The sequence below is a fragment of the Salmo trutta genome, chromosome 32, assembly GCF_901001165.1.
Source record: "Salmo trutta chromosome 32, fSalTru1.1, whole genome shotgun sequence".
Taxonomy (NCBI): domain Eukaryota; kingdom Metazoa; phylum Chordata; class Actinopteri; order Salmoniformes; family Salmonidae; genus Salmo; species Salmo trutta.
Window position 1 is genome coordinate 16,981,616 of NC_042988.1, and position 26,169 is coordinate 17,007,784.

Genomic DNA, 26,169 nt, shown 5'->3' on the forward strand with positions numbered 1-26,169 from the left:
CCAGTCTGCCCATGGTGATGGTCTGCGGCACGCAGTGACAAGTTGAGTCCACTCAAAGATAGCCAGTCATGTAGCTTCAGTTCGTACACGGTCTTCAAACACATTCAATGGCGAAGCGAACGACGGCATCGTGTCGTAATTATAGAATATATATTTTTTATGGCTCACATTACGTGTTTTGAGCGTTCGTGGTTTTTGACGCGCGTTCTTTTGGCATACCATTTTGGCAGAGCGCGCACCACTCTGAATGTGACACCTTGGATAGTTGACGGTTTGGGGAAAATGCCTCATCAAAGTTTGTCATCGTTAAGAACTCAAACTTTACAATTAATATATTTAAGCTTTTGCAAAATTAACTTGGAATGAATGAAGAATGCATATCGTTTGGGAAATATTTTTGATTTTTCAAGCATATTTCATCTGTACATCAGGTAAGCCTGGAATCCTGCGGTTATTCAATGGAATACATGAGATGAAGTGATGAGCTCAACTTCAGGGCTTGAACAAACCCCAGAATATTGTGACACATTTAAATGTATTTGGATAAGGAAATACAGAATAGTCTTCTGTTGGCGATACGGTTGCAACTGTAAACCGTGCAATGTAGGGCACGGGTGTTGCAGCTGTCTACCAATAATTGTTTCAGTGTAGGTTTAAGCATGACAAGTCTTTAAAGGTCACTAAAGAAAATATTTATTCCACTTGCGCGTGAGTTGGCAACACAATTACTGTAATCGTTGATTATCTAGCCATTCTCGTGAATCTTAGTCATAATATTATATAATAGGCTATTTGTGTTTAGGATTATAGATTTTTGTCCCGCCCCCAATTTGGTACAAATGAGAGAACATTTTACAAAATCTCTTTGCGCCTCTCAAATTTGTAATGCTGAGATTAGATTCAACATTAGGCGTGTTCCACATACAGATGCTCTTTACATGTTGCATGGATATCATTATTACCCACATCTTACATCATCGCAAACACATAGAATATCTTGTCTGCATCCTAGGAGGCCTCTGTCCCAAAATAAGCTATGACAGAGACTCATTTGTCAATTGATGAAACTTTTCAAGTATGTTTAACTTCTGTTCTTATTTACATCTGCCAGACAGCAATAAATTGTATCTTATGCTCTTACCCTCATGACCGCTGACATGATGTTTAGTGGGAAGAACAGCTGACCGTGTATATGATCCAGAAGTTCAGAGGGCAAGTGATGTACCACAAAACCCTGGGCCTGGGATAGAGGCAGTAGAAAACTCACATAAACAGTGTTTCAGTATTCTCTCCCTTCGAGACTTGTCCATTCGCACAGAGCACCATCTGCAAACCAGTGCCCTAGAAACCCCCGGAATGATCCCATTGCTGCCTGCCACCAATGTAGCAAGAGAGTAAGAGAGAGGAAAACTGACAGGAGGCACAATCCTCAGATCCTGTGTGGTGCAGAGGCAGGTGCTCTACCACCTGTACCACAACAACTTGGCCTCGAGGCAATTCATAGGGTTTGGGATCTAAATTTGTTTCCCTCCATTAAGTATGATATGTTATGTTATGAATGGAATAGCTGTTGTACAATATCATATGAATTGGAGGACGTGTAGTATCACGTCTTACCCGGCCGAACAATATCATATGAATTGGAGGACGTGTAGTATCACATGTCTTACCCGGCCGAACAATATCATATGAATTGGAGGACGTGTAGTATCACATGTCTTACCCGGCCGAACAATATCATATGAATTGGAGGAGGTGTAGTATCACGTCTTACCCGGCCGAACAATATCATATGAATTGGATGATGAAATGTATAATGCATCTTGGAGGACGTATTGGGTGGCAGGTTGGGCCAGTCACTGAAAGGTTGCTGGATCAAATCCCTGAGCTGACAAGGTAAAAATCTGTTGTTCTGCCCCTGAACAAGGCAGTTAACCCACTGTTCCCCGGTAGGCCGTCATTGTAAATAAGAATTTGTTCTTAACTGACTTGCCTATTTAAATAAAGGTTTAAAAAAGGAAGTACTATACATCTTGCTCCGATTCCAGGCTGCTTGTTCTTTTGTTAGCATTTGTAGTAAGGACAAAGGTTAGTAGAATTAGGTTGAGGTTAGGGAACATGTTAGCTTAAATGCTACAGTTGTCCCCGACCCAACTCGAACACGCAACCTTTGGTTGCTTTATTAGAATTATTTTTTCAGATTTTTCAGGGGGTGCTGCAGTACCCTCAGCACCCCTAATCAAAATCAAATCACATTTTATTGGTCACATACACATGGTTAGTAGATGTTATTGTGAGTGTAGTGAAATGCTTGTGCTTCTACTTCCCTTGGCAATGCACCAACCTCCCTACTTTTCATTTCTGTCTTATTAACCAGACCATTATTCTATTTGTACCGTAACGTAACATCTCCTATTAAATGGAGGTACCCACTAGAACATTCTAAACCTCTCTTTAATGTGGTCAGGCTGACCACAAAAGCCAGGGCCTCAATTCAGTTTTTATCTCTAATCTCTCTCATTGTCTCTTTAAAGGTAATATTAGACTTAAGAAGAAGTGAAAGTTAATAGTGTTCTAACAAGTGAGTTGTTGATCATTTTCAGCGACATGATGGTTACTGTGGTTTTGTTTTTTTCCTACTGCAGCACAGCTAATTTCACCAAAGATTCATGACGGTTGGTGGGCGTACAAAGATGCTGTCCAAGGGAGCTTTGTTCCAGGTAATTATTTTAGATGTTGAACAAACACTGACATCACATGAACTCAAAGCCTTGGTGTCCCATGGTCCACTATTAAATACAGAGATGGTCCAATCAGTTTTCCACATTGATTCAATGTCATCACATTGAATTATTTTTCTTGAAATGACATGGAAACAATGTTGATTCAACCAGTTTTTGTCCAGTGGGTTGTTTTGTAACAGAAAGCCAGACCAAACATTCCTCTCTGTTTTGGGAAGGGAACATTTCTTGTATACCAGGAGGGTTCGCTTGTTACCAACTTTCTTGCTCTTGGGCAGTATTATTGACATGGGCTGGCTTCTTCCTCCGCTCTCTGTCTCTGCAGCAGGAGCTTCAGGTTCACTACTGTTCTGACTGCAGGTCTTATGAAATTTTTATCACAGCCCTCTCTCCATCTTCCTCCCTCCCTGTGCTTCTTTACTCCATAATCAAGGGGAGCACAGACATACAAGTATACAGAAGAAGAATGGCAGCACAATGAATAAAATAGAGGTCTCAGACCTTTTCAATGAGGAAGGATCGAATGACCAATATAACTGTGTAGCAAGTGTTGTCTGGTAACATTTCAGTAATACAACATAAGCCCAAATTCTGGCGACATTTCTTATTTGAGGCTGTTATTCGTTAAAAGGTACATTATGTGACTGTGTACCTGGCTCCACGAGGGGGCTAAAGGGGGCTGAGCCCCCCTCAGTTTTAGTTTTATAAAGAGCAAAAAAATCTGTATCTTCGCTGTCAGCACAATGGACAGGGCGCGCCACTGTGTGTGTAGGGGGGCTATGGAAAGCCACTGGGGTAGTTAGATATGACTCCTTTGAGTTTCCATAAAAAGCGGGGGAAAAAATGCATCTCATCTCTGTGGTAGGCTATGTGAATAACGTGATGCGCCTCGGCATGCAATGTTTGATTTTGATTTATAAGGGCGGGGTCAAGTTTACCAGTTTAAGTGTTGGAGGCCCAATTGTCTCCTTCCTGCTCCTCTGCTCTTCCTATGAGGGGGGTGCTCTGCAGGAGTGTCTGCCCTGTGATTGGGTGTGTGAGGTTTTCATCCCGACATTGACTGACACTGAATTGATGATGACCTAGCTCTCTCCGGAGCCTGGAGAGGGTGACAGGGTGTACTCTGACCCTTTCCCTGGGCTTGGAGAGAAAAGGACTGTACCGCAATTTTTTTCCTGGGAGTGGCACGGAAGTTGTCACTGCTGGGGAGTCTGGAGACAACCCCAGTATCCACTGTCCATCGTTCAGGAGAGAATTCTCCCTTACCTGCTAGAAAAAAAAGGCCCATGTGGGGAAGTTTGTACCCCTGCATTGCCAAAAGGTTATTGGACAGTGTTTAGGGCCTGGGCAAAGTGTTCATCTGCCTTGGGGCAACTGCTATGATGGTCCTTTATTTGCTCTGTTGGTCAATGTGTCTTGTACCCAGTGCTCGTTTACATATAAATATAAATATCACAGTCATCTTTGAAACCCCAGTGCTGTGTAAAATAAATCCAACTCATTTGCATCTCTACCTGCCTGCCTCCTGCTGAATATGTGTCCTTATGACTGCTAGAAGGCCCCTATTTTACACTGATACAGCGTAGCGGAGATAGATTACAAATTCCGCGCCAACCTGTCACTTCAAAAGCACTCAATGATCTCGGAGTCTCTGCATTTGAACTTTGTTTATTTTGGTATAGCGTGATAGGCAGAATTCAATATAATTCCAATGCAAGAACACCCCAAAATGTAGCCCCCTCACCGATTTCCACTGCCCCCTTAGTCACTTTATTCTGGTGCCGGTTCTGCTCTGGATGACTACATAATGATGTTTGTTTCCAACATTAGCGCTGTTTTCCTAAAGAAGTTAAATCCGCTTTGTGTTTTGTTTCCTTTGCCACAATACTAACGAGTACCGCGATACTGGTATCATCCCACCCCAATTGTCAATGTGGGCCTCAAGGAATGGTGCAAATTTGGATGAGCCAATGGGCTCTTATAAGGATATGTGACACCAGCAGAAACTGCTGCCTCGAGGGCCAGCGCTGTTCTCAACTGCTCCATGTGTAACTCTGTCATTGGATTACCTTAGGAGAAAGGCCTATTTATTAGCTATGACAGATAAGCACAGCAGGTGACAAAGAGGCCTTTGGAAGTCTTTTGTAGAAGGTTGTGGGATGCTCCCTGACCTTTTACTTTATGTCTGCTGCTAGTGTATCAGTGTGTGGACTCAGGGGGTGAGCCCTTTCAGCCTCTCAGCCTAGCAACAGGGAAGCTTCCTGTCTATCACCACAGAGACCTTTACACAGGAGAACAGACATCCACATACAGTCAACTGCAAGTGACAGTGACTCTGTGTATGTGCTGTGTGTCATATGGGTGGAAGCCAAGTTGGTGGGATGTTTTTGCTATTGTACATTCATTTGCCTCAAGCCCTTTTTGATGAAAACGGGAAACTCTACAGCTAGAATGTACATTTGTAGCCATCCAATTAAAGACTTTACTTTTTGAAATAGAAAGGAAATCGAATTGATCTAAACAGGCTCAAGAAGAGTGCAATTATGCCTTGGCCCATTAACTTTTTGATACAGATTTAAATTCAACTGAACCTTTTGTCAGAAACAAAGGTATCACCTTCCTTCTGTATATTCTTACAGGAGCATAACTCTGTATTATTATTTGTATGTGCTGCAGTCCTGGAAAGTAGGTCACCAAGTTAGTGATCACAGCCAGCTATCTCTCTCTCTCCCTCTCTCCCTCTCTCTCACACACACACATACACAGATGCCCTTGCAAAGACTGATGGGCAAAAAAGAAGTGCGGAAGGAAGAAACAGAATCCCTCCCACGCAAAGAGTTCTGGGGGAATTTAAATGGAATGGGAAGAGGCTAGAATAGAATTATGATTACTATGCTCTCAATAATCTTCTAATGGTATTAAAAGGCCATATTCACAGGACACTTTACATTTTCACGCTCACTCAGAGCTATAATAATGTTAAGCCCTTCTTCCTCCTTTTCCCACTCACCGACTAATGTGATGAACATACATATGTTCTAGCATATTGCTGCTGTATTTCTACCTGCAGGTATGGCGGCATGGAGGATGAGCGGATAGGTTTGGTATTGGAGCAACACTAGCTACAACATTGTCCTCAAAGCTAAAACATTGTATGAAGGTGCTAGATTATGGCTGACATTTAAGACTGTTAACAACCAAATCATTTATAGGCAAGCCAGCCAAGTAATTTACAGCTGTGATAAAGGAAGATTCTCAAAGGAAAGGTCAGAAAAGCAGTGGCTTATTCCTCCTTGCCATGTCAAAGTAAGATTTGATTTGTTTGAGGGCTGAGCAAAATAACCTCCTACAGCAGATGGTGTTAAATCCTCTATGATGATAAGAAGGTCTAGACCTAGGAATATTATCCTGTCAAACCAGAAGCTTGTCAGTAACCAGGTTTACATTAAACCTTTTCCATCGGTAGAGTAGAAAATGTGATGGAAACCCATCTAACTTGTATTTTTTTATTCAGTACATGGAAATGTATTTTTATGTGCATTACATCATCACACACAGCCTTTTATCCTCAAACAAGTCTGTTACTTGATGGAAACATTTCTGGTAAGAAAATGTGTATGTTGTTTTTTTGCAGATTTTAGAATATTCGCATGAAAATCTGTCACCAACTGGATGGAAACCTGGCTAGTTGTTCTACATTGACAGGCTCCTCCTTTGGAATTGGTATTACTACCTGCCCACCAATACCCAAAACACCCGCCTGCCTTTTAAATAAATTGCTCCATGGAATTACCCCTTGGCTTACAGCACCCTTTTAAGCACTGTTTATTGAAGAACAATTCTCCCTTCATCATTACTCTCTGATTGTCTCACACTCCATAGCCTATAGTTTTCATGAGTCGGTTGTCTGAGTGTGAAAAGGTCTACCGTGTCCTAGTATTAGGGAAACAATATTGCAGTTGCAACACAGTTTTTTGAACTAATTGTAGTTCCATCTGTAGTTCTCTCACGTCCCAAGACATCTGCTCTCTGATGTTAACTGCATGATGGATCATCAGCTATTCCTCCACTCTAATTATATCCACAGGACCTGAGGAAGGCATTACCCTGGAGTCAGGAGTGTCTCTGCACAGTCCAGCAGGTTCAATAGACGGCAACCTGTCCCAATTTTGTCTTCTTTGTTTATGCTTCTTCTAAAATTGGAAATGTAATCCCTACGATCTGAGGGGAGGATTTCCCTGGTCATTTTGATATAAAATCAGAGTGAATTGTGATTGCTGTGAATTGGCCAGTCCTCAGTCCTAGTGGTCTCTCCAGACCCATTGACATTTATGTTCTCATTTTAGTTTGTTCTCTGTAACGTTATGTTTATATCCTGACTATTTTGCTCTGGAAAAAACCTCTAGACTTCAATTAGCTGCATATCCCAACACGTGTTGTGAAGTCTCCCTAGAGGTAGTTGTACTGTAGGGTCTGGTTTTCAGCTCTTGGCTGGGACATACTGCATTGCACCTTCTGCATGCACCTGCTACCTGATCCAATAATATACCTGTACTGGAATAGAGATCATGATCACTATGCAGCATGGGTAAAGGGGGTGAGAGTTCATACGTGAGGGTTTAGACATATTTATACTTTTCTAGCTGAGTTTTCTAATGGAAATTGTTGTCTTTCCTGCTCAGCCTCAGTAATGTCCAGGTGCATCTCTAAGCACCTTTCGCTGCCAAAACAATAACGTTGGTTTGAATCTGCCCTATGAAGCATCCTTAACAATGAATGCCTCGTCATTTATTTCGATGTTTTTATCACTCTTGCTCCACCAAATCAACAATCAATTAAAGTGGTTAAAGTTAATACAACAGTTAGATTGCCATGAGTTGAGTGTAATGCTATCTTTTTTTTCCTTTGAGCATGGTTCTCAGTTTGACATATGCTCTCTTTCCTGCGACTGTTGTGCTTACCAAATGTCACTGAGTGGGATTACAACACAGTTACATCATTATTTTAGGACACAAAGGCTTTCATATACTGTATGTCACATTACCTCATTTTTTGACAAAAGTAATAATTGTTGCCAAAATACTGCCTTCGAAACTATCAACAACAGTGTACATTTTTCCCTGGATCAGTTCGTTAAAACAATGAAATTTTAGTTAAAAATGCCTAGGCTTCATTTTGTGATCATTTTACTAAACATTGTGTTTTTTTTGGTAAACACTATATTGAACCCACTACACGTGCAGCTACAACTGGTAAACAATGTGGTGGCTCAGAAAGCAGGAAGATATGCAACATGAGCTTTGTTGACATTCAGAAATTCCAACATCATTCCAGATCCTCATCTACTGTATTTCATTATTATGTATTAAGAGTAGTTTGGCCAAGATCAGCATGTAATATAGGTCACTGATCATCTTAGGGTGGCTAATCCATTGCTTATTTGCTAGTTGAATCTTTATTCAGATTATTTTGAGATTTAGCTACTTAGCAGATTCACTAGCGGATTCACTAGCTGATTCTTAATTCTGAAATTGACTCCTAGTCATGATTTCCTCTTATTGTAGAAACATCTATAAGGGGTTGTGGCACTGATCTGATAGTCCTTAACCACCATTGGGCTTTGCCCATCAAGGCATGCCCCTTGCCCATGAATTAAGAGCAATGAAAAAGTACTAGTTGTCCCAGGAGTCTCTGTCCGGCAGTTCAGATGAGTATCAGCCTCTAATCCCTATGCTAAGGGAGAGAACGTAATAGTCCTGAACCCTCATCTGTTTCACAGCTGGGCGGCCCACTCCATTCAAGCCGGCCCACGTGATGTAATCACGGCTGGGTGATGTCACACGTGTCAGAAAGGGGTAGTGATGGCACTCTTGAGGCCTGCCACATCTGTCACAGCTGCCCTGCTCCTGTGCCACTGCCAGGCTCTGAGCCACACTAAGAGGAGAGGAGGGGTTCTCCCCAGTCCCTTCTGTCATGTGCAAGTAACGAGGGACGGATAACTAAGATTATTTCAGCTGATCTTAAATCAGATTCTGGAAGCATTTAAACTGATTCTGATATAGAGGGATTCTATCTAAATCCCTAGTAGGATCTACATACATACATACATACATACATACATACATACATACATACATACATACATACATACATACATACATACATACATACATACATACATACATACATACATACATACATACATACATACATACATACATACATACATACATACATACATACTCAACTTTGGCATTACTCACGTGCCCTTCTCTCAAAATGGCTCTTCCTAGTACTGTACAATCATAATATGGAATGTTGTGCTGATGGCATACTCCATACTTTAACTGCTGCTGTTTTGGTTACAGTAAGGCAAGGACTTTAAAGGGATATCTTTACTTCATTTCCTTACTCCGTGTTTCCTCCTCAGTGGTTCCTGTCAAAGTCTTTATAGTCCAAGCGCTGTTTAAGAACTTACTCATCTCACACATCAACGTGATATTAGACATTAGACATGATAAAGGAAATTGAACTGTGCTTGTTGTCTACAGTACCATCCTTCTGGGGGCTAGTGAATTCCGCCTGGAGCCTGTGTGCCATGGGAAAGAGGCAGTCGCCGGTCAACGTCGAGACCAGTCACATGATCTTTGACCCCTTCCTCACCCCTCTACGTCTCAACACAGGTGGACGCAGCAAGGTAAGGAGATTGTGGAAAGCCTGATCTTGAACTCCCAGATGACTCTTGAGCTTGTAGATGTGAAGGGCATCAGGACTTAAACTTCAGGAGACGTTGATCATCTGGAGGCTATTATTGGATTCCAGTTGTGTGTGTTCATATTATATTTTCAATGCGTAATAAGGACTAGTATGCTCAGCCATCATCAAAACGAGGTGTAGGTGGGAAAAATTCTGTTTACAGAATAAGCGTTTGTAGATTTATAGTATGAAGTAACATCAAATTTTAAAATCTTCTCTCAGAATTCTTTCGACTACACTGACAGGGTGAAGTTTCTAAATGCCACTAGCCACATCCCCGCTATCTGGCCCCATGGCTCTCCTTTAGTTGTACATCATGCTCTGCTTTCACAGTTGCCTTCTGAATCTCTCCCATCCCGATCCCATCAAATGACCCATATAGCAGATAGTATTTATTGTAGGATTTCACTAACATTATCAAAGGGTGTTGGCAGGATGCCCCAAGCTCAAGCTGCAAGCTGGGGACAAGGGGGCATGACCATCGTTCACCACAGGGCTAAAGGTCCACTAGGGAATAGGGGAAATCACTAATCATGTAAAATGAGAACGACAACAGAATTACACTCAGTACTGTAGTTCAAATGTGGACAATTTAACTATTACCGAGCCTATTTGATGCAATTACATTTTATTGATGTATCTTTTGGTTCTTAGCGGTGTTGTGTAAGAATGAAAATTGACTTACTGTAAGGTATGTGGTGGCCATTTTTCAGAGGACAAAAACCTTTGATTAAGATAGTCCACCTCCCCCCACCCCCTCCCCCAGCATTTGGTTCCCATGAATAGTACGCTCATTTTGTTACCACAAGGAGTCAGGAAGGATTGGCAAAGAGCAGTACATGGAAGAGAGGGTTAAATTCTCTTTGTAAGTCTTGTTTTATGATTAATGCTAGTGTGCATCTGCTGAGCGAGAGCGCAGAGAGCTGGGCCATCTGTGCTGGCGTGTGTCTGTGGGAGGACTGTGGGAGAGGGGATAAATGAAGTTAGCCAGGATGTTTTTACATTCGCCACAGCTCGTCTACTCGATACTCCCAGATATATGTCCATCAACAGATGGACATGTTTACTCTCCCAGTTAATTGCCTCTTTTCCTGCAGCTATTTATTGAGATGTATACACTATTTTAGTTTTAAATATTGTCATGTGCCATTTACACACTACATACAAACAAACTCAGCTCACACACAAGTAGAAATATATGTTATTCCTGATTAACATTGAGCTTTGATTTATAGCTTGATGAAAGGCGGTTGCTTGAAAAAGGTGGTTGTGTAAATGAATTTCCATCTTGTTATTAAGCACTTGGGATGTTAGACCTTGAGGAGGAGTCTTACTTTACCACAGAAAACTTCAGATGGAGATTGATGCTCAGGTGAAGGGGATGCTGAGATTCTGAGGAACCTGTTTTGTAAAGACATTTAACTGTTAGAGAAAGTGTGAAATAGACTTGTTATGGTCAAAGATCAAATGATAAGATGCAGTTGCTGCACTCCAAAAACAGCACTTTTACCGAAGTGTATTTGCTTACTTCACTTGAATATTAGGGAAATATTTTCAACTTGTATGCTCAGGCAGCGACTGAATAGCAATTTGCATTTTAGATACTTGATACAGACAATTAATCCTAAGAAGTGATTTAGTGTGGCAATCTTTGTCATGAAAAAAGACAACATGAAACTGTGGTGATAAGCCTTTGCTTGATAAATGGTTCTGTTCATAGCATCTTTGAATTGACTTCAACGTGTTGACATTTAGTAATGATTTGGATGCTGCGACAGTCACAGAATAGCAGGACATTAGTCATTTCCTATCTCACTTGCTCCCATGATGTCCACAAAGCCATACTCACTCGCACACACTGTCACCAAATTCACTCATGAAGACGTAGTTTCTCATTAACTTACCCTAGTAAAGCACAAACAGTTGCTCATAGAAAACATTTAGTAAGCAACAAGTTGGCATTTTGCAAAGCACCCATGAGGAAAACTGTCAGCCGGGAAATGTCGGTCCTTTGAAAATATTGGTGCAATTATACAGTATAACCCATTTCATGTAATGTAATCCAGGGCTAGAATATCCTTATTTGTTTTGTTTATCCAGAAAACAGCCTGCTATTACCAAGAGACAAGTTTGAGATAAGATAAAAAGTTACCTTGGTTCCTTTCGAAGGTTGAAGGACTTCAATGTCCTCAATCTGTTCAAATCCCAGACTTTGAATCCTCAAGGAAGGGAGGGAGTACAAAGTGGCTTAGGAGTGACAGAGACTAAAGGAGAAGTAAGGTGGGTGAGGTGAGTGTTGGCTCAAATAACAGGAGGATTCATCATTCTGACAGGCTTCACATGGAGTGTCACCACTTAAAGACATGCTCCGGAACTTTGGTGACTCATTCCTACATTGCGGTGCCTTTTGGACCTCATAAATGTTGTATTCTACCAGTTTGACTTTCAGAAAAACATATTGGTCACTTATTTTTTTGTGCATTTTCCAACCTGTTAGGTGCATAATCCTACCGGGGTGGAACCTAAAAGGGTGGAAATTTGGAGCCTAAATTAGCCATAGCTCTGTGAGTGAGCAAGATTGAGTTAGCATAAAGAGATTAAGGGTCTCACTGTTCAGTAAGAATAGGAGCAAGGCAAGTTTCATTCCATCAGCCATAGGGCTGCTGAACAGTGGGACATAGGACAGATACAGGATGCTGAACAGTGGGACATAGGACATATGCTGGATGCTGAACAGTGGGACATAGGACAGATGCAGGATGTTGAACAGTGGGACATAGAACAGATGCAGGATGCTGAACAGTGGGACATAGGACAGATGCAGGATGCTGAACAGTGGGACATAGGACAGATGCAGGATGCTGAACAGTGGGACATAGGACAGATGCTGGATGCTGAACAGTGGGACATAGGACAGATGCAGGATGCTGAACAGTGGGACATAGGACAGATGCTGGATGCTGAACAGTGGGACATAGGACAGATGCTGGATGCTGAACAGTGGGACATAGGACAGATGCAGGATGCTGAACAGTGGGACATAGGACAGATGCTGGATGCTGAACAGTGGGACATAGGACAGATGCAGGATGCTGAACAGTGGGACATAGGACAGATGCAGGATGCTGAATAGTGGGACATAGGACAGATGCTGGATGCTGAACAATGGGACATAGGACAGATGCAGGATGTTGAACAGTGGGACATAGGACAGATGCAGGATGCTGAATAGTGGGACATAGGACAGATGCTGGATGCTGAACAGTGGGACATAGGACAGATGCAGGCCCAATACACGGCCGGTCAGTAGGCCGCAGAGACTTTGAATATGTGGAAATGTAAATGTGTGACTTGTGTACTAACTTTCCATTTTTTTGTACTGCATGTAGTATATTGTGTTGTGTTTGTGTATTTATATTCTGGCGTCACAGAATGAATTTCCATTTAAATTTACAATAAAGTATATCATATCGTAATGGTGAACACTTGAACAGGATTAAATGCAATTATAATAAATACAATACTCATGGAAGAAAGTTATTGAGAGAGAATTTAACTAGGACTATAAAATAATGAAAAAATATATTATACAAAAGTACTGAGAGTCTCTTTTAACAAAGATGTTTAGGGGTTGTCTGAGGTCCACACAACATTCAAACAGACACCATGAACAGGGAATTTAGAAAACACACTTTATTGGCGGAGATGTTTTAGCATATTTTGTCTTTCATGTTAGAAATGATGGTTAACCAGCCAAAGAGGGAGCTACGGGTGCGCTTCTCGTGCATGATTTTGTGAGGATTTCTATTTTGCATATTGTAACCTTACTGTGTTGGCGGAACAAATAACATGCCTTCTGTTGCTTTACCACCCCAACTACATTGAACTGCCAGGAACAGGCAGTGTTTCTGTCAATGTGTGTTTACTGAAGATTCTCTCTGCTGCTTGTGTTTAGCCGGAGACACAATTCTCTCCATTATACTACTATTGTGGATCTCATGCTGAGTGTGTGTGAAGTTCAGTAAAATCCCAACTTTGAAACAGAGCCAGTAGACGTGCCTCGTTGCATAGAATGAATTTCCCCACAGAGAGGCGCTCACTTCAGAGTGTAAAGGCCACAGTTAGAGGGCGGCAGGTAGCCTAGCGGTTAAGAGTGTTGGACCAGTAACCAAAAGGTCACTGGTTAGAATCCCAGAGCCGACTAGGTGAATAATCTGTTGCTGTGCCCTTGAGCAAGGCATTTACCCCTAATTGCTCCTGTAAGTTCCTCTGGATAAGAGCATCTGCTAAATGGTGTAAATGTAAAATGTGTATTTTTCAGGCAAAGACAGTAGAGGGCCTCCAGGGAACTGAGAGAGAACTGATGGGGGATTTAATAATCTAATCAAAGCTAGTCTAACTTCTCTTCTCAAAACATGGTGGAAAACCCAAACTACCTCCCGTTCTCACTGTTTTGAGGGCAGTCACTGCAATTTACTTTCATTGATATAATAATTAGAGAGTCTTGTGTTCTGCATAAAAGTGAGGTATGACACGTACAGTGCCTTCAGAAAGTATTCACACCCCTTGACTTTTTCCACATTTTGTTCTGTTACAGCCTGAATTTAAAATTGTTTACATTTAGATTTTTTTGTCACTGGCCTACACACAATACCCCATAATGTCAGAGTGGAATTATGTTTTTAGACATTTTTACAAATTAATAAAAAATGAAACGCTGAAATATCTTGAGTCAATTCAACCCCTTTGTATTGGCTTGCCTAAATAAGTTCGGGAGTAAAAATTGGCTTAAAAAGTAACATAATAAGTTGCATGGACTCACTATATGGGAAATAAGTGTTTAACTTTATATTTGAATGGCTACTTCATCTCTGTACCCCACACATACAATTATCTCTATCTCTAAGGTCCCTCAGTCGAGCAGTGAATTTCAAACACAGATTCAACCACAAAGATCAGGGAGGTTTTCCAATGCCTCGGAAAGAAGGGCACCTATTGGTAAATGGGTAAAACATTTTTAAAAAAGCAGACATTGAATATCCCTTTGAGCATGCTGAAGTTATTAATTACACTTTAGATGGTGTATCAATATACCCAGTCTCTACAAAGATGCAAGCATCCTTCCTAACTCAGTTGCCGGAGAGGAAGGAAACTGCTCAAGGATTTCACCATGAGGCCAATGGTGACTTTAAAACAGTTAAAGAGTTTAATGGCTGTGATAAGAGAAAACTAAGGATGGATCCACAACAGTGTAGTTACTCCACAATACTAACCTAATTGACAGAGTGAAAAGAAGAAAGCCTGTACAGAATAAAAATATTACAAAACATGCATCCTGTTTGCAACAAGGCACTAAAGTAATACCGCAAAGCAATTTTTTGTCCTGAATACAAAGTGTTATGTTTGGGGCAAATCCAATACAACACATTACTGAGTACCATTCTCCATATGTTGAAGCATAGTGATGGCTGCATCATATTATGGGTATGCTTGTAATCGTTAAGGACTGGGGAGTTTTTCAGGATAGAAAATGAACAGAATGGATCTAAGCACAGGCAAAATCCTAGAGGAAAACCTGGTTCAGTCTGCTTTCCACCAGACACTGTGGGATTTCTTTTTTTACAAATGTTAGAATTTTTCTTCTGCTTTGACAGAGTATTTTGTCTTGATCATTGACAAAGAAAAGGACAATTAAATCCATTTGAAACCCACTTAGTAACACAACAAAATTTGGAAAGTCAAGGGGTGTGAATATTTTCTAAAGGCACTGTAGAACCTATCTCTCAAGCCTGAGGGACAGTCCACTGTACAGCAGAGGGGAAAAGTTTAACCTAACCTGATACAAAACAAATTTCAAATTATAATCAAATGTCCCCAAAATGTAAGCCCTCAATATTTGGACTCAATTCACTGAAGCAGGACAGCAATTAGTCCCAAGCCTTTTTAACTCAATGAAGCGTGGGGGGATTTTTGCTCATGGTAAGCAGCTTTTATACTCTGTTTGGAAATGCTTAAAGCGGACAGCAAAATCACTAAATCCCTCAACAGGAGTGTTATTGTGTCAGCTCCTTCTCTAGCATGACTTTACATCCAAATACATTGCATTCAAGGTAGCTAGAGCATTGTCATAATCAATGATCATTGTGAATCTGAATGGAATTGATGTTCATCTGCAGAATTTCTGTCTGTTAGGTAGGCCTAGTCTGTGGTGTCAATGAGACAGCACAGAATGGAGAGCATTTGAAAGACACTTCGTGATAGAATATCCAATTGATTGTCCATGCTACTCTTAATAAATTGAAGTTATGTTAAGAGATTTGATTTGGTTTGATTGAATGACCATGTGACCATACCCGGCCAGTATAAAAGCACTGATTTAGAGTATAGTCGGTTGCTACACAAGATGAATACAGGAACTGAACAACTTTAAACACCTGCTGCTATAAAAAAAATCATTACCCTGTGAAAAAATGTAATATGACCTAAAATCTGTCTGCAACTATTTTAAAATATATATATACATATATATGCATATACAGTACCAGTCAAAAATGTGGACACACGTACTCATTCTTTACCTTAAATGCACTGTTAAGTGGGTACTCTAAATGTTCTTATTATATCTTTGTCTATCAGATTTTAATGCACCACTGTTATCAGAAGGACTTTGAAGGCTGTGTGGGTGAACAGTATGTGGATTTAGTGAAAACATATTTTTATGACAAAGCAAGCCAGCTACATTATCACATCCCAAAGGGCCTCATCACATTTCTTTGCTTACTAGCCAGTAGAGATTATATCATCCCCAAAACAGAACCTAGAACTCCGAACCCATATTGCCGTCTTCTCATGCACAAAGTATTGGCCCCAGTGCCAGCTCAGTACCTGCTGAGTGCTTATTTTGCCTACTAATTAGAATAGGTGTCAGTGGAAGATTTGGTCTAATACATAACACTGTTGAGGAATTGAATTAATGTTCAGCTCTCACCATTTTGCTCATTTGATTACATGCATTATGCACTAAGAGGGAATAGAAAGGGCCCATGTTTATAGGGCTATTAAAAACATGTCAAGTGAAATATATTGCTTTTCCTACTTCATTTAACCATCGGCAGTATTTGTTGTATATATTTTTCTGTCTTTTTTGGTCTGAATAAATTAACTAAGTGGATCACCCTATGATGAATGACTCCATCACGATCTACACAGGCATAACACTGAACTCCCTCCCTTCACTTTTTCTCCTTACCCTCCCTCTCATTTCATTATAAATCTTGATGTTATCCTAGTTTTATATGAAAGAATGGAACAAAGCTTTGTAGGTCTTCCTTTACCTGTTGAGCATTTCGATGTGTCACTTCAAACAACGTGAGAGTTGGTTTCTCAGTTTATTATTAATTTCACCTGCTTCCTTAATGAGATGAGATTTGGAAGATGATTTTCTCATTTTTTTATTTTAATCCACCTTTTAAAAACCTCATTTACTGCAGGCCTACAGCCAATCCCAAAGGATTGTTCTGTGATTATGAGCCTGAGGAATATTATAATTTTACATTGCAGTAATGGGAAAGTGCAATTGGAGCGTGAGTTTTTTTTCTTTTTCTACCCATAATGGAAATGATAAAGAATTACACTGAACAAAAATATAAACGCAACATGTAAGGTGTTGGTCCCATGTTTCATGAGCTGAAATAAAATAATTTTGTTTACATCCCTGTTACTGAGCATTTATCCGTTGCCAAGATAATCCATCCACCTGACAGGTGTGGCATATCAAGAAGCTGATAAAACAGCATGATCATTACACAGGTGTACCTTGTGCTGGGGAAAATAAAAGACCAGAAACCATCTCGGGGAAGCTCATCTGCATGCTCATCATCCTCACCAGGGTCTTGACCTGACTGCAGTTCGGCGTTGTAACAGACTTCAGTAGTCAAATGCTCACCTTTGATGGCCACTGGCACACTGGAGAAGTGTGCTCTTCACGGATTAATCCCGGTTTCAACTGTTTCGGGCAGATGGCAGACTGTGTGTATGGCATCCTGTGGGCGAGCGGTTTGCGATGTCAACGTTGTGAACAGAGTGCCCCATGGTGGTGGTGGAGTGATGGTATGGGCAGGCATAAGCTACGAACATAATTGCATTTTATCAATGGCAATTTTAATGCACAGAGATACTGTGGTGATACCGTTCATCCGCCGCCATCACCTCATGTTTCAGCATGATAATGCACAGCCCCATGTTGCAAGGATCTGTACACAATTCCTGGAAGCTGAAAATGTCCCAGTTCTTCCATGGCCTGCATACTCACAAGACATATCACCCATTGAGCATGTTTGGGATGCTCTGGATCGATGTGTACGACAGCGTGTTCCAGTTCCCGCCAATATCCAGCAACTTCACACAGTCATTGAAGAGGAGTCGGACAGCATTTCACATGCCAAAATCAACAGCCTGATCAACTCTATGCGAAGGAGATGTGTCGCGCTTCATGAGGCAAATGGTGGTCACACCAGATACTGACTGGTTTTCTCATCCACAACCCTACTTATTTTTAAGGTATCTGTGACCAGTAGATGCATACCTGTATTTGCAGTCATGTAAAATCCATAGATTAGGGCCTAATTAATTAATTTAAATGTAATGATTTTCCTTATATGAACTGTAACTCAGTAAAATCTTAGAAATTGTTGCATGTTGCGTTAATATTTTAGTTCAGTGTATTAACATGAGTTATCTCCTTTTCCTCTTCTGTAGAGGTCTCTCAGGTGAGAAACTTGCCCCCCTTCTCTTTTACCGCACATCCACCACACCTCACTTGACTCCTCTCTGTGCAGATGGGAGGCACCATGTACAACACAGGGCGCCACGTTTCGCTACGGCCAGACAAGGCTCACCTGGTGAACATCTCCGGTGGGCCTCTGGGTTACAGTCACCGGCTGGAGGAGATCCGCCTGCACTTCGGTAGCGAGGACGGCCAGGGCTCGGAGCACCTGCTCAATGGACAGTCCTTCCCTGCAGAGGTGAGAGGGAACGAGCCAATGAGCCGAGAGGGATTATCTTTATCTTTGTTGTGTCTATAAACAATCCAATCCACTGCAAGTTGCTTTCATTAGACTAAGAGCTCAATTCAATCAAACTTGCATTACAGTTAAGGGTTCACTGCTTTACACAGCCCTACTGAGGCTTGTTTGTGTGGAAGATTTCCTCAAACAATGGACAATTATAAAATATGCTGAACTACCTCTATCACTCAGTCCACTAATCACATGTACAGGGCCTTTGAAGGGTGGGGTAGAAGAGCAACAGCAAAGGCTGGATCGACAAATGGCAGTGGGTTTTTTGTGTTTTTTTTGTTTTTTCAGTGGTGGAGAGTGATATTATTATGACAAGAAAGGAAAAACAGTAAACTGATCAGGTGCCAAACTGAGTTTGTCTGTCACGATTTAAATGAGAATTGGCAAACACTTTCCAGTCCTTAATCACCATTTTTAAGTGAGGAAGATATGTTGTCAAAAGTAAGTGGCTGCCCAGATAATTAGAGCTGAATGCTGTTCTAAATTGGAACTCTACTGAGCAGATAAGTGTCAAAGTAAAATATTCCTGAATTTCTTGAGTTTGTCTTCGAGTGAGGGTTGGATGGGTAAGATTAGTTTAATCTGACATAATGCTTTCATGTGCAAGACAAATTCACATTTCTATCTCACATGGTCTAACACCAGCAAATGAAGGATTCACTGTTTGTTTTGTCTTTATCTCGCCTCACTTACAGGTGCAACTTATACACTACAACCAGGAACTCTATGCCAACTACAGTGAGGCAGCCAAGAGCCCCAATGGCATAGCAATTGTGTCCATATTCATAAAGGTCCGTTTGTGCTTGATGCAGACAATCTCCTTCTCTGTGGTGTCCTATTGTAGTGACAGTGGTCTTTATATTCAGAATCCCATGGGACTGTGCTGCGGATGCTGAATATTTCATGTTCTTTTAAATCTCTTCCCTCTCAGATATCCGAGTCTCCAAATGTATTCCTGAATCGCATGCTGAACAGAGACACCATCACGAGAATAACATACAAACGTAAGCACCCTCAGGCATTTCAGATGTGTAGGTTTATGCACACACATTGTCAAATCTACAGTAGTCACAGATAGAATAGTAGTCAGTACCATTTCGGGATCCGCCATAAAAAAGAATATCTAGCAACTTAATTAATTTGGCTAATTGGAAGGTTGCCAGAGATTGACTTAATCAGAGATTGAGTGAAATTCATTCCAACTTCTGAATGAATCAGCTACATTACCAATGTGATCCTCCTGGTTCAATAGAGAAGATGTGTAACAATAGAAACTGCCCCCAACCCTGAGAGATGTTTGAGTCATCTCCTGTTGCTAACCAACAGAAATAACTCTGTGGCACTTTCAAAATGTTCTAAACTGATCGAAAATTGGCATTCCTTTAAAGACAACAATTATGTAACATTGCTATAGTTAGTATTAACAGCCTCTACCCAAACTCTCTTTTCTTTCAGTTTGATGCTCTTCATTAAGTCTGGTTACTTTAATTGTCATTCCTTTTTCATTCATTTAATTAAATTAAACGAATTACATTAAATAAATCACTAATCATCCTTTTATTTGTATCCCATTACTATAATAATTGGATGTTATACTGTATTACAAGTCCCTGCTGACCGGGGAGGTACTATCATTCGTCAAAACAGATGCAGTCACCCCCTTACTGAAGAAACCCCACCTTGACCTCTTATCCAACTACAGGCCCATCTCCAACCTCTTCCTATCAAAAGTACTGGAAAAAGTGATTGCACACCAGCTTCAATTCCATCTGTGTTCCAAATAGCTGAACACATTTTTCCAGTGAGGTTTCCAGTCCTTGCACAGCACCGAAACAGCTATGGTGAAAGTTACCAATGATCTACTGATGGCTGCAGAATCTGGTTCACCTAGCCTCCCACTTCTCTTAGATCTCGGTGCTCTTTTGACGCTGCTGACCATGTTGTGGTCCTCCTGCGGCATCACAGAGAGCACACTTCAGTCTCTGGAACTGCTCTGAACTGGTTCTCCTCTTACCTCTCCAATAGGAAGCAATACATCCCGATTGGAGAGTCCAGATCGGTGGAGTCTACAGTCACATGTGGCGTCCCACAGGGGTCCGTTTTGCATCCTATTCTGTTCCTAATCTACATGCTCCCTCTCAGCCAAATCCTCAGAGTCTATAACATCAACTTCCACTGCTGCACTGACCATACCCAAGTATATATTTACATCAATCCGGACACCATCTCAGCCCTAGCAAAACTTGGCAGCTGCCTTGATGACATCAGGGCATGGATGAAAGAGAACATCCTCCGGCTGAACAGCAGCAAGACTGAGGCTATGCTTACTGGGACACACAAGCAGGTCACTAGTGCTGGAAACATCTGCCCTACTAGTGACGGTCAAGTCATCCATCTGTCCTCTGTCATCTCTAACCTGGAAGTTAAGTTTGATCCTTCTCTGTCCTTTGATGCCCATATAAAACATATCTGCAAAACATAATTTTTCTATCTAAGAAACATTGCCTGGCTCAAACCATCGCTCTCCCAGCCAGATGCAGAGAAACTCGTTCACGCCTTCATCTTCTCCCAGATCGACTATGGCAAAGCTCTGTTCGGGGGCCTTTAAACCAAATCACTTCAGAGGCTACAACTTCTACAGAAGAGTCCTGCCAGGACCAAGAAGTCAGCCCACATCACCCCCATCCTTGCTGAACTCCACTGGGTACCGGTCAACTATAAGATTGACTTTAAAATCCTCCTCCTAGTGTTTAAAGCCTTGAATGGATTGAGTCCCACCTACATCAACAATATAATTTATATCAATGAGCCACCTCGCACTCTCCACTCCAGCAACTCACCACTGCTTCAGGACCCCAAGACACGTCTCCGTACTATGGGGGACTGAGCCTTCTGCTCCTTTGCCCCTCGCCTATGGAATGCTCTCCCTGACCATTTGAGAGCCGCTCCATCAATCAGAGCTTTTAAAACGGGTCTTTAAACACATTTCTACAGACTGTCTTTCTTATAGTCCTAATCTGGAAAGTCCTTTTAGCAACTAGCCTACTATTGCTATTTCCTGCCTTGATTTGTTTTTATTGTAGTTTTTATTTTATTATCATTATTTTTTGCCTATGTAGAAGTTTGGGATAACACTGTAATGAAAAGCGCTATACAAATGAAATGTGTTATTATTATTCTGTAATACAGTGTATAAAGTGTTGAGGAAGGTACAGTATGAATCGGATTACCTCTGTTTTGGTCCACCTCCAGATGACGCATTCTTACTCATGGGGCTCAACATAGCAGATCTATATCCAGACACTACACGTTTTATAACATACGAGGGCTCCATGACTATCCCGCCCTGCTTCGAGACAGCCACCTGGATCCTCATGAACAAACCTGTGTACGTCACACAGATGCAGGTAACTCACCCTCGATCATAGACTCAATAATAACATTAACTCATGTTTGACAGAAGTTACTTAATAATTGGCCGTATTTGAGACTGTAGATTCTTTACCATAAACCTTATCTGTCCAACTTTCTCTCACTCCGTCTCTTTAGATGCATTCTCTGCGACTGCTAAGTCAGAATGAGCCATATAAGATATTCCTCAGTATGAGTGACAACACGCGGCCCGCCCAGCCTCTCCTACAGCGCTGTATCCGCACCAACATCAACTTCAGCAAGCAGGGCCGGGACTGCCCCAACAACCGTGCCCTGAGGCCCCAGTATCGAGGTGTGTCTGAACGCATGTGTTTAGGATCTTTATTCAATCAACACGGTTACTTGAAACTTTCCGGTAAAATTCAGGTATTGGTAAAAACAGACTGTGAGAAAGAAGTTTGTCATAGTAATATAAACTGCACATACTGTATTCTGAAACCGGTTTGTGTTTTTAGAAATTCAATATACACTCAGTGACCAGTTTATTAGGTACACTACCACATTCACGAAAAAACTCCTACAGACCGTGGCATTCAGTTAATGTTCGATTTAACGTTAGAATGGGCAAAACCAGTGACCTAAGCAACTGAGCGTGGTATGATCGTCTGTGCCAGGTCCGCCGGTTCCAGTATCTCAGAAACATCCGGCCTCCTGGGCTTTTCATACACGACAGTGTCTAGGGTTTACCGAGAATGGTGCAACACACAAAAAACATCCAGTCAGCGGCAGTCCTGTGGGCGAAAATAGCTTGTTGATGAGAGAGGTCGAAGGATAATGGCAAGAATCGTGCACGCTAACAGGCTGGCCACAAATAAGTAAATAATGTTGCAGTACAACAGTCGTGTGCAGAAAGGCATTGCAGCAGACGACCACACCGGGTTCCACTCCGATCAGCTAAAAACAATAAGAAGCAGCTCTAGTGGCCATGCAATCACAAACACTGGACAATTGAGGAGTGGAAAAACATTGCCTGGTCCTTCGAATCCCGGTTCCTGTTGTGTCATGCTGATGACAGAGTCAGGATTTGGCGTAAACAGCATGAGTCCATGGCCCCATCCTGCCTGGTGTCAATGGTACAGGTTGGTGGCGGTGGTGTAATGGTGTGGGGAAGGTTTTCCTGGCACACGTTAGGTCCCTTGATACCAATTGAGAGACGTTTCCATGCCTTGGGGAATTCAGGCTGTTCTGGAGGCAAAGGGGGGTCCGACCCAGTACTAGATGGGTGTACCTAATAAGCTGCCTACTGAGTGTATGTTTTCTGTCTTCTATAGTTCTGAGATGTCTATAGAGAAATGCCTCGTCCCTCAAAATGAACAGGTTCTTTGTAGGTTCTATGTCTCAAGCATTACCTTTGTGTTTCCAGTTCAAGCAGTTCATGCTAACCTCCACATCTCTTTGCTCTCTTTCCAGTAAACCAGTGGCTTCTGAAATAGGAAAAAGATGAACATGCTGTACAATACAACAAGATAAAAACTAAATATGGGATCCTGATTCTCAAGACTTTATTTGAATGTGGAAATACTACATTATCAGCAGAGAGGCTGTTTTTTGAATATGTTTGAGATTGCAAAGTAAGACAAGGAAAGATTGAAAAGTGTACTTTTAAGGCTGCACAAATGTAATTCTTCTACAGAGCTTATGGAAATGGACTGTAAGGAAATTCAACAGGCTCTGCCATTTACTGACCTCTGCAGTGGAGACAATGAGGACCTCTTTTATGACATCATCATCAGATTCACTTGAGTACCCAAAGATCCCAAAGGACCAACACTTCTTGAAATTAGCTAAATGTAATCACAAATACAACCATAATGTGTTTTGATACCAATAGCATTCCATCAGATCTAACAACAAGCTAAGAATCTGAATATAATGGGTGCTCTTCCGGTGATGAAAGCTTCTACATAGCCATGTCACAAGCAAAAGGTGTACTGAATAAATGTCACAAATGCAGAAACATTTCCTGACCATGTGACCTAACCAGGAAAAATTCTGGGCCCCAGTAAAAAACCAGGGCAAGAGATTTTCCTGTTCAGGCCACATAGTCAGGAAACACTCCTTGCCATAGACTTGGGAGATCCAGTATTTTATACTGTATTTGCTAAACTTTTCTAGCCATTTTGGGCCATTTGCCTTTTCTCTGTTTAATTGTTTACAATTTCATTCACTCTGTTTATTTCAATGATAGCAGCCCAATTAACATGTTTCAGAGAATTATCTAAGATAAAATAACACTTTACATAAGGCCTATATAGTATATGCTGTTTAAGAATTGTATATTGTCTAGCACTGAATAGAGCATGGGACGTGATTTGTCTGCAAATTCTTTAAGCAGTCACAAGGCATTCCTTATCAATTATTTATCCTCATTTTCAATTCAGAGCTGTGTATGGCGTTACAGGCAATGTGGGTTTGTGTGTATGTGTGCGCGCATGTGTACATGACTGTATGTGTGTGTGTGTGTGTGCGCTCTCTCCTGAGCATTGTATTTCTCATTAAATAGGGTAAATCTCCTCGTTTTGTGGCAACGAAACAAATACAATTGTATTTGTCACATGCGTCAAATACAACAACAGGTCTAGAGTGATATGCTTACTAACAAGCTCTTTCCCACCGATGCAGAGTAAAACAAGAAGATAAAAACACAAGAGAAATAACACACAAGAATGAAGCTAAATAAAGGGAGTACCAATATACCATATCAATTTGCAGGGGTACGAGGTAGTTGAGGTAAGTCTATACAGTGCCTTCAGAAAATATTCACACCCCTTGACAAAGTAGGATTTATATGAATTGAATTGTCATTTTGTTGGCAACAATCTAAACAAAATAGTCTAATGTCAAAATGGAAGAAGAATTATCATTTTATTTTTAATTAAATGGAAAATAAAACACTAAGTATTCAACCCCTTGAGTCAATACATGTTAGAGTCCCCTTTGGCAGTGATTCCAGCTGTGAGGCTTTCTGGGTAAGTCTCTAAGAACTTTACACACCTGGACTGTACAATATTTGCCCTTTTATTCTTTTTACAATTCTTCAAGCTCTGGTTATTGGTCTTTGCTAGACAGCCATTTTCAAGTCTTGCCATACATTTTTTTTGCCAATTTAAGCCAACTTTAACTAGGACACTCAGAAACATTGAATGTTGTCTTGGTAAGCAACTCCAGTGTATAATTGGCCTAGTGTTTAGGCTATTGTGCGGCTGAAAGGTGAATTTGTCTCCCAGTGTCTGTTGGAAAGCCGACTGAACCAGGTTTTCCTCTAGGATTTTGCCTGTGCTTAGCTCTATTCCATTTATTTTAATTTTTAAAAACTCCTTAGTCCTTGCCAATGACAACCATACCCACAACATGATGCAGCCAACTTCATGCTTGAAAATAAGAAGAGTGTTAGTCAGTGATGCTTTGTATTCAGGACAAAACGTTAATTTCTTTGCCACATTTTTTGCAGTATTACTTTAGTGCCTTATTGCAAACAGGATGCATGTTTTGGAATATGTGTATTCTGTACAGGCTTCCTTCTTTTCACTCTGTCATTTAGGTTAGTATTGAGGAGTAACTACAATATTGTTGATACATCTTCAGTTTTTTCCCATCACAGCCATTAAACTCTGTTTTAAAATCCCCATTGGCCTCATGGAGAAATCCCTGAGCGGTTTTCGTCCTCTCCGGAAACTGAGCTGGGAAGGACGCCAGTATCTTTGTAGTGACTGGGTGTATTAATACACCATCAAAACTGTAATTAATAACTTCACCATGCTCAAAGGGATATTCAATGTCTGCTTTTTATTTTTACTCATTTAGGTGCCCTTTGAGAGGTATTGGAAAACCTACATTATCTTTGTGGTTGAATCTGTGCTTGAAATTCACTGCTCGACTGGGGGACCCAGATAATTGTATGTGTGGGTTACAGAGATGAAGCAGTCATTTAAAAAATCATGTTAAACACCATTATAGCACACTGAGTCCATGCGACTTATTATGTGACTTGTTAAGCAAATTTGTACTCCTGAACTTATTTAGGCTAGCCATAACAAAGGGGTTGAATACTTATATTGAAGTGACTTCAGCTTTTCATTTTTTCTTAATTTGTAAAAATGTATAAAAACATAATTCCACTTTAACATTATGGGGTATTGTGTGTGTATATCAGGGGGTGTGAA

At 41.0% G+C, this 26,169-nt stretch overlaps 1 protein-coding gene across 1 annotated transcript; it reads left to right on the forward strand.

The window, feature by feature from the left end:
• LOC115171266 (carbonic anhydrase-related protein 10) lies at positions 1-24,543 on the forward strand. Its single transcript, XM_029727914.1, has 9 exons — positions 1-431; positions 2,646-2,720; positions 9,293-9,438; positions 18,335-18,520; positions 19,270-19,365; positions 19,506-19,578; positions 21,827-21,981; positions 22,124-22,298; positions 23,417-24,543. The coding sequence occupies exons 1-9, from the start codon at positions 374-376 to the stop codon at positions 23,437-23,439; spliced, it is 987 nt and encodes a 328-aa protein (XP_029583774.1). The 5' UTR covers positions 1-373; the 3' UTR covers positions 23,440-24,543.
• Positions 24,544-26,169: the final 1,626 nt, after the last annotated feature.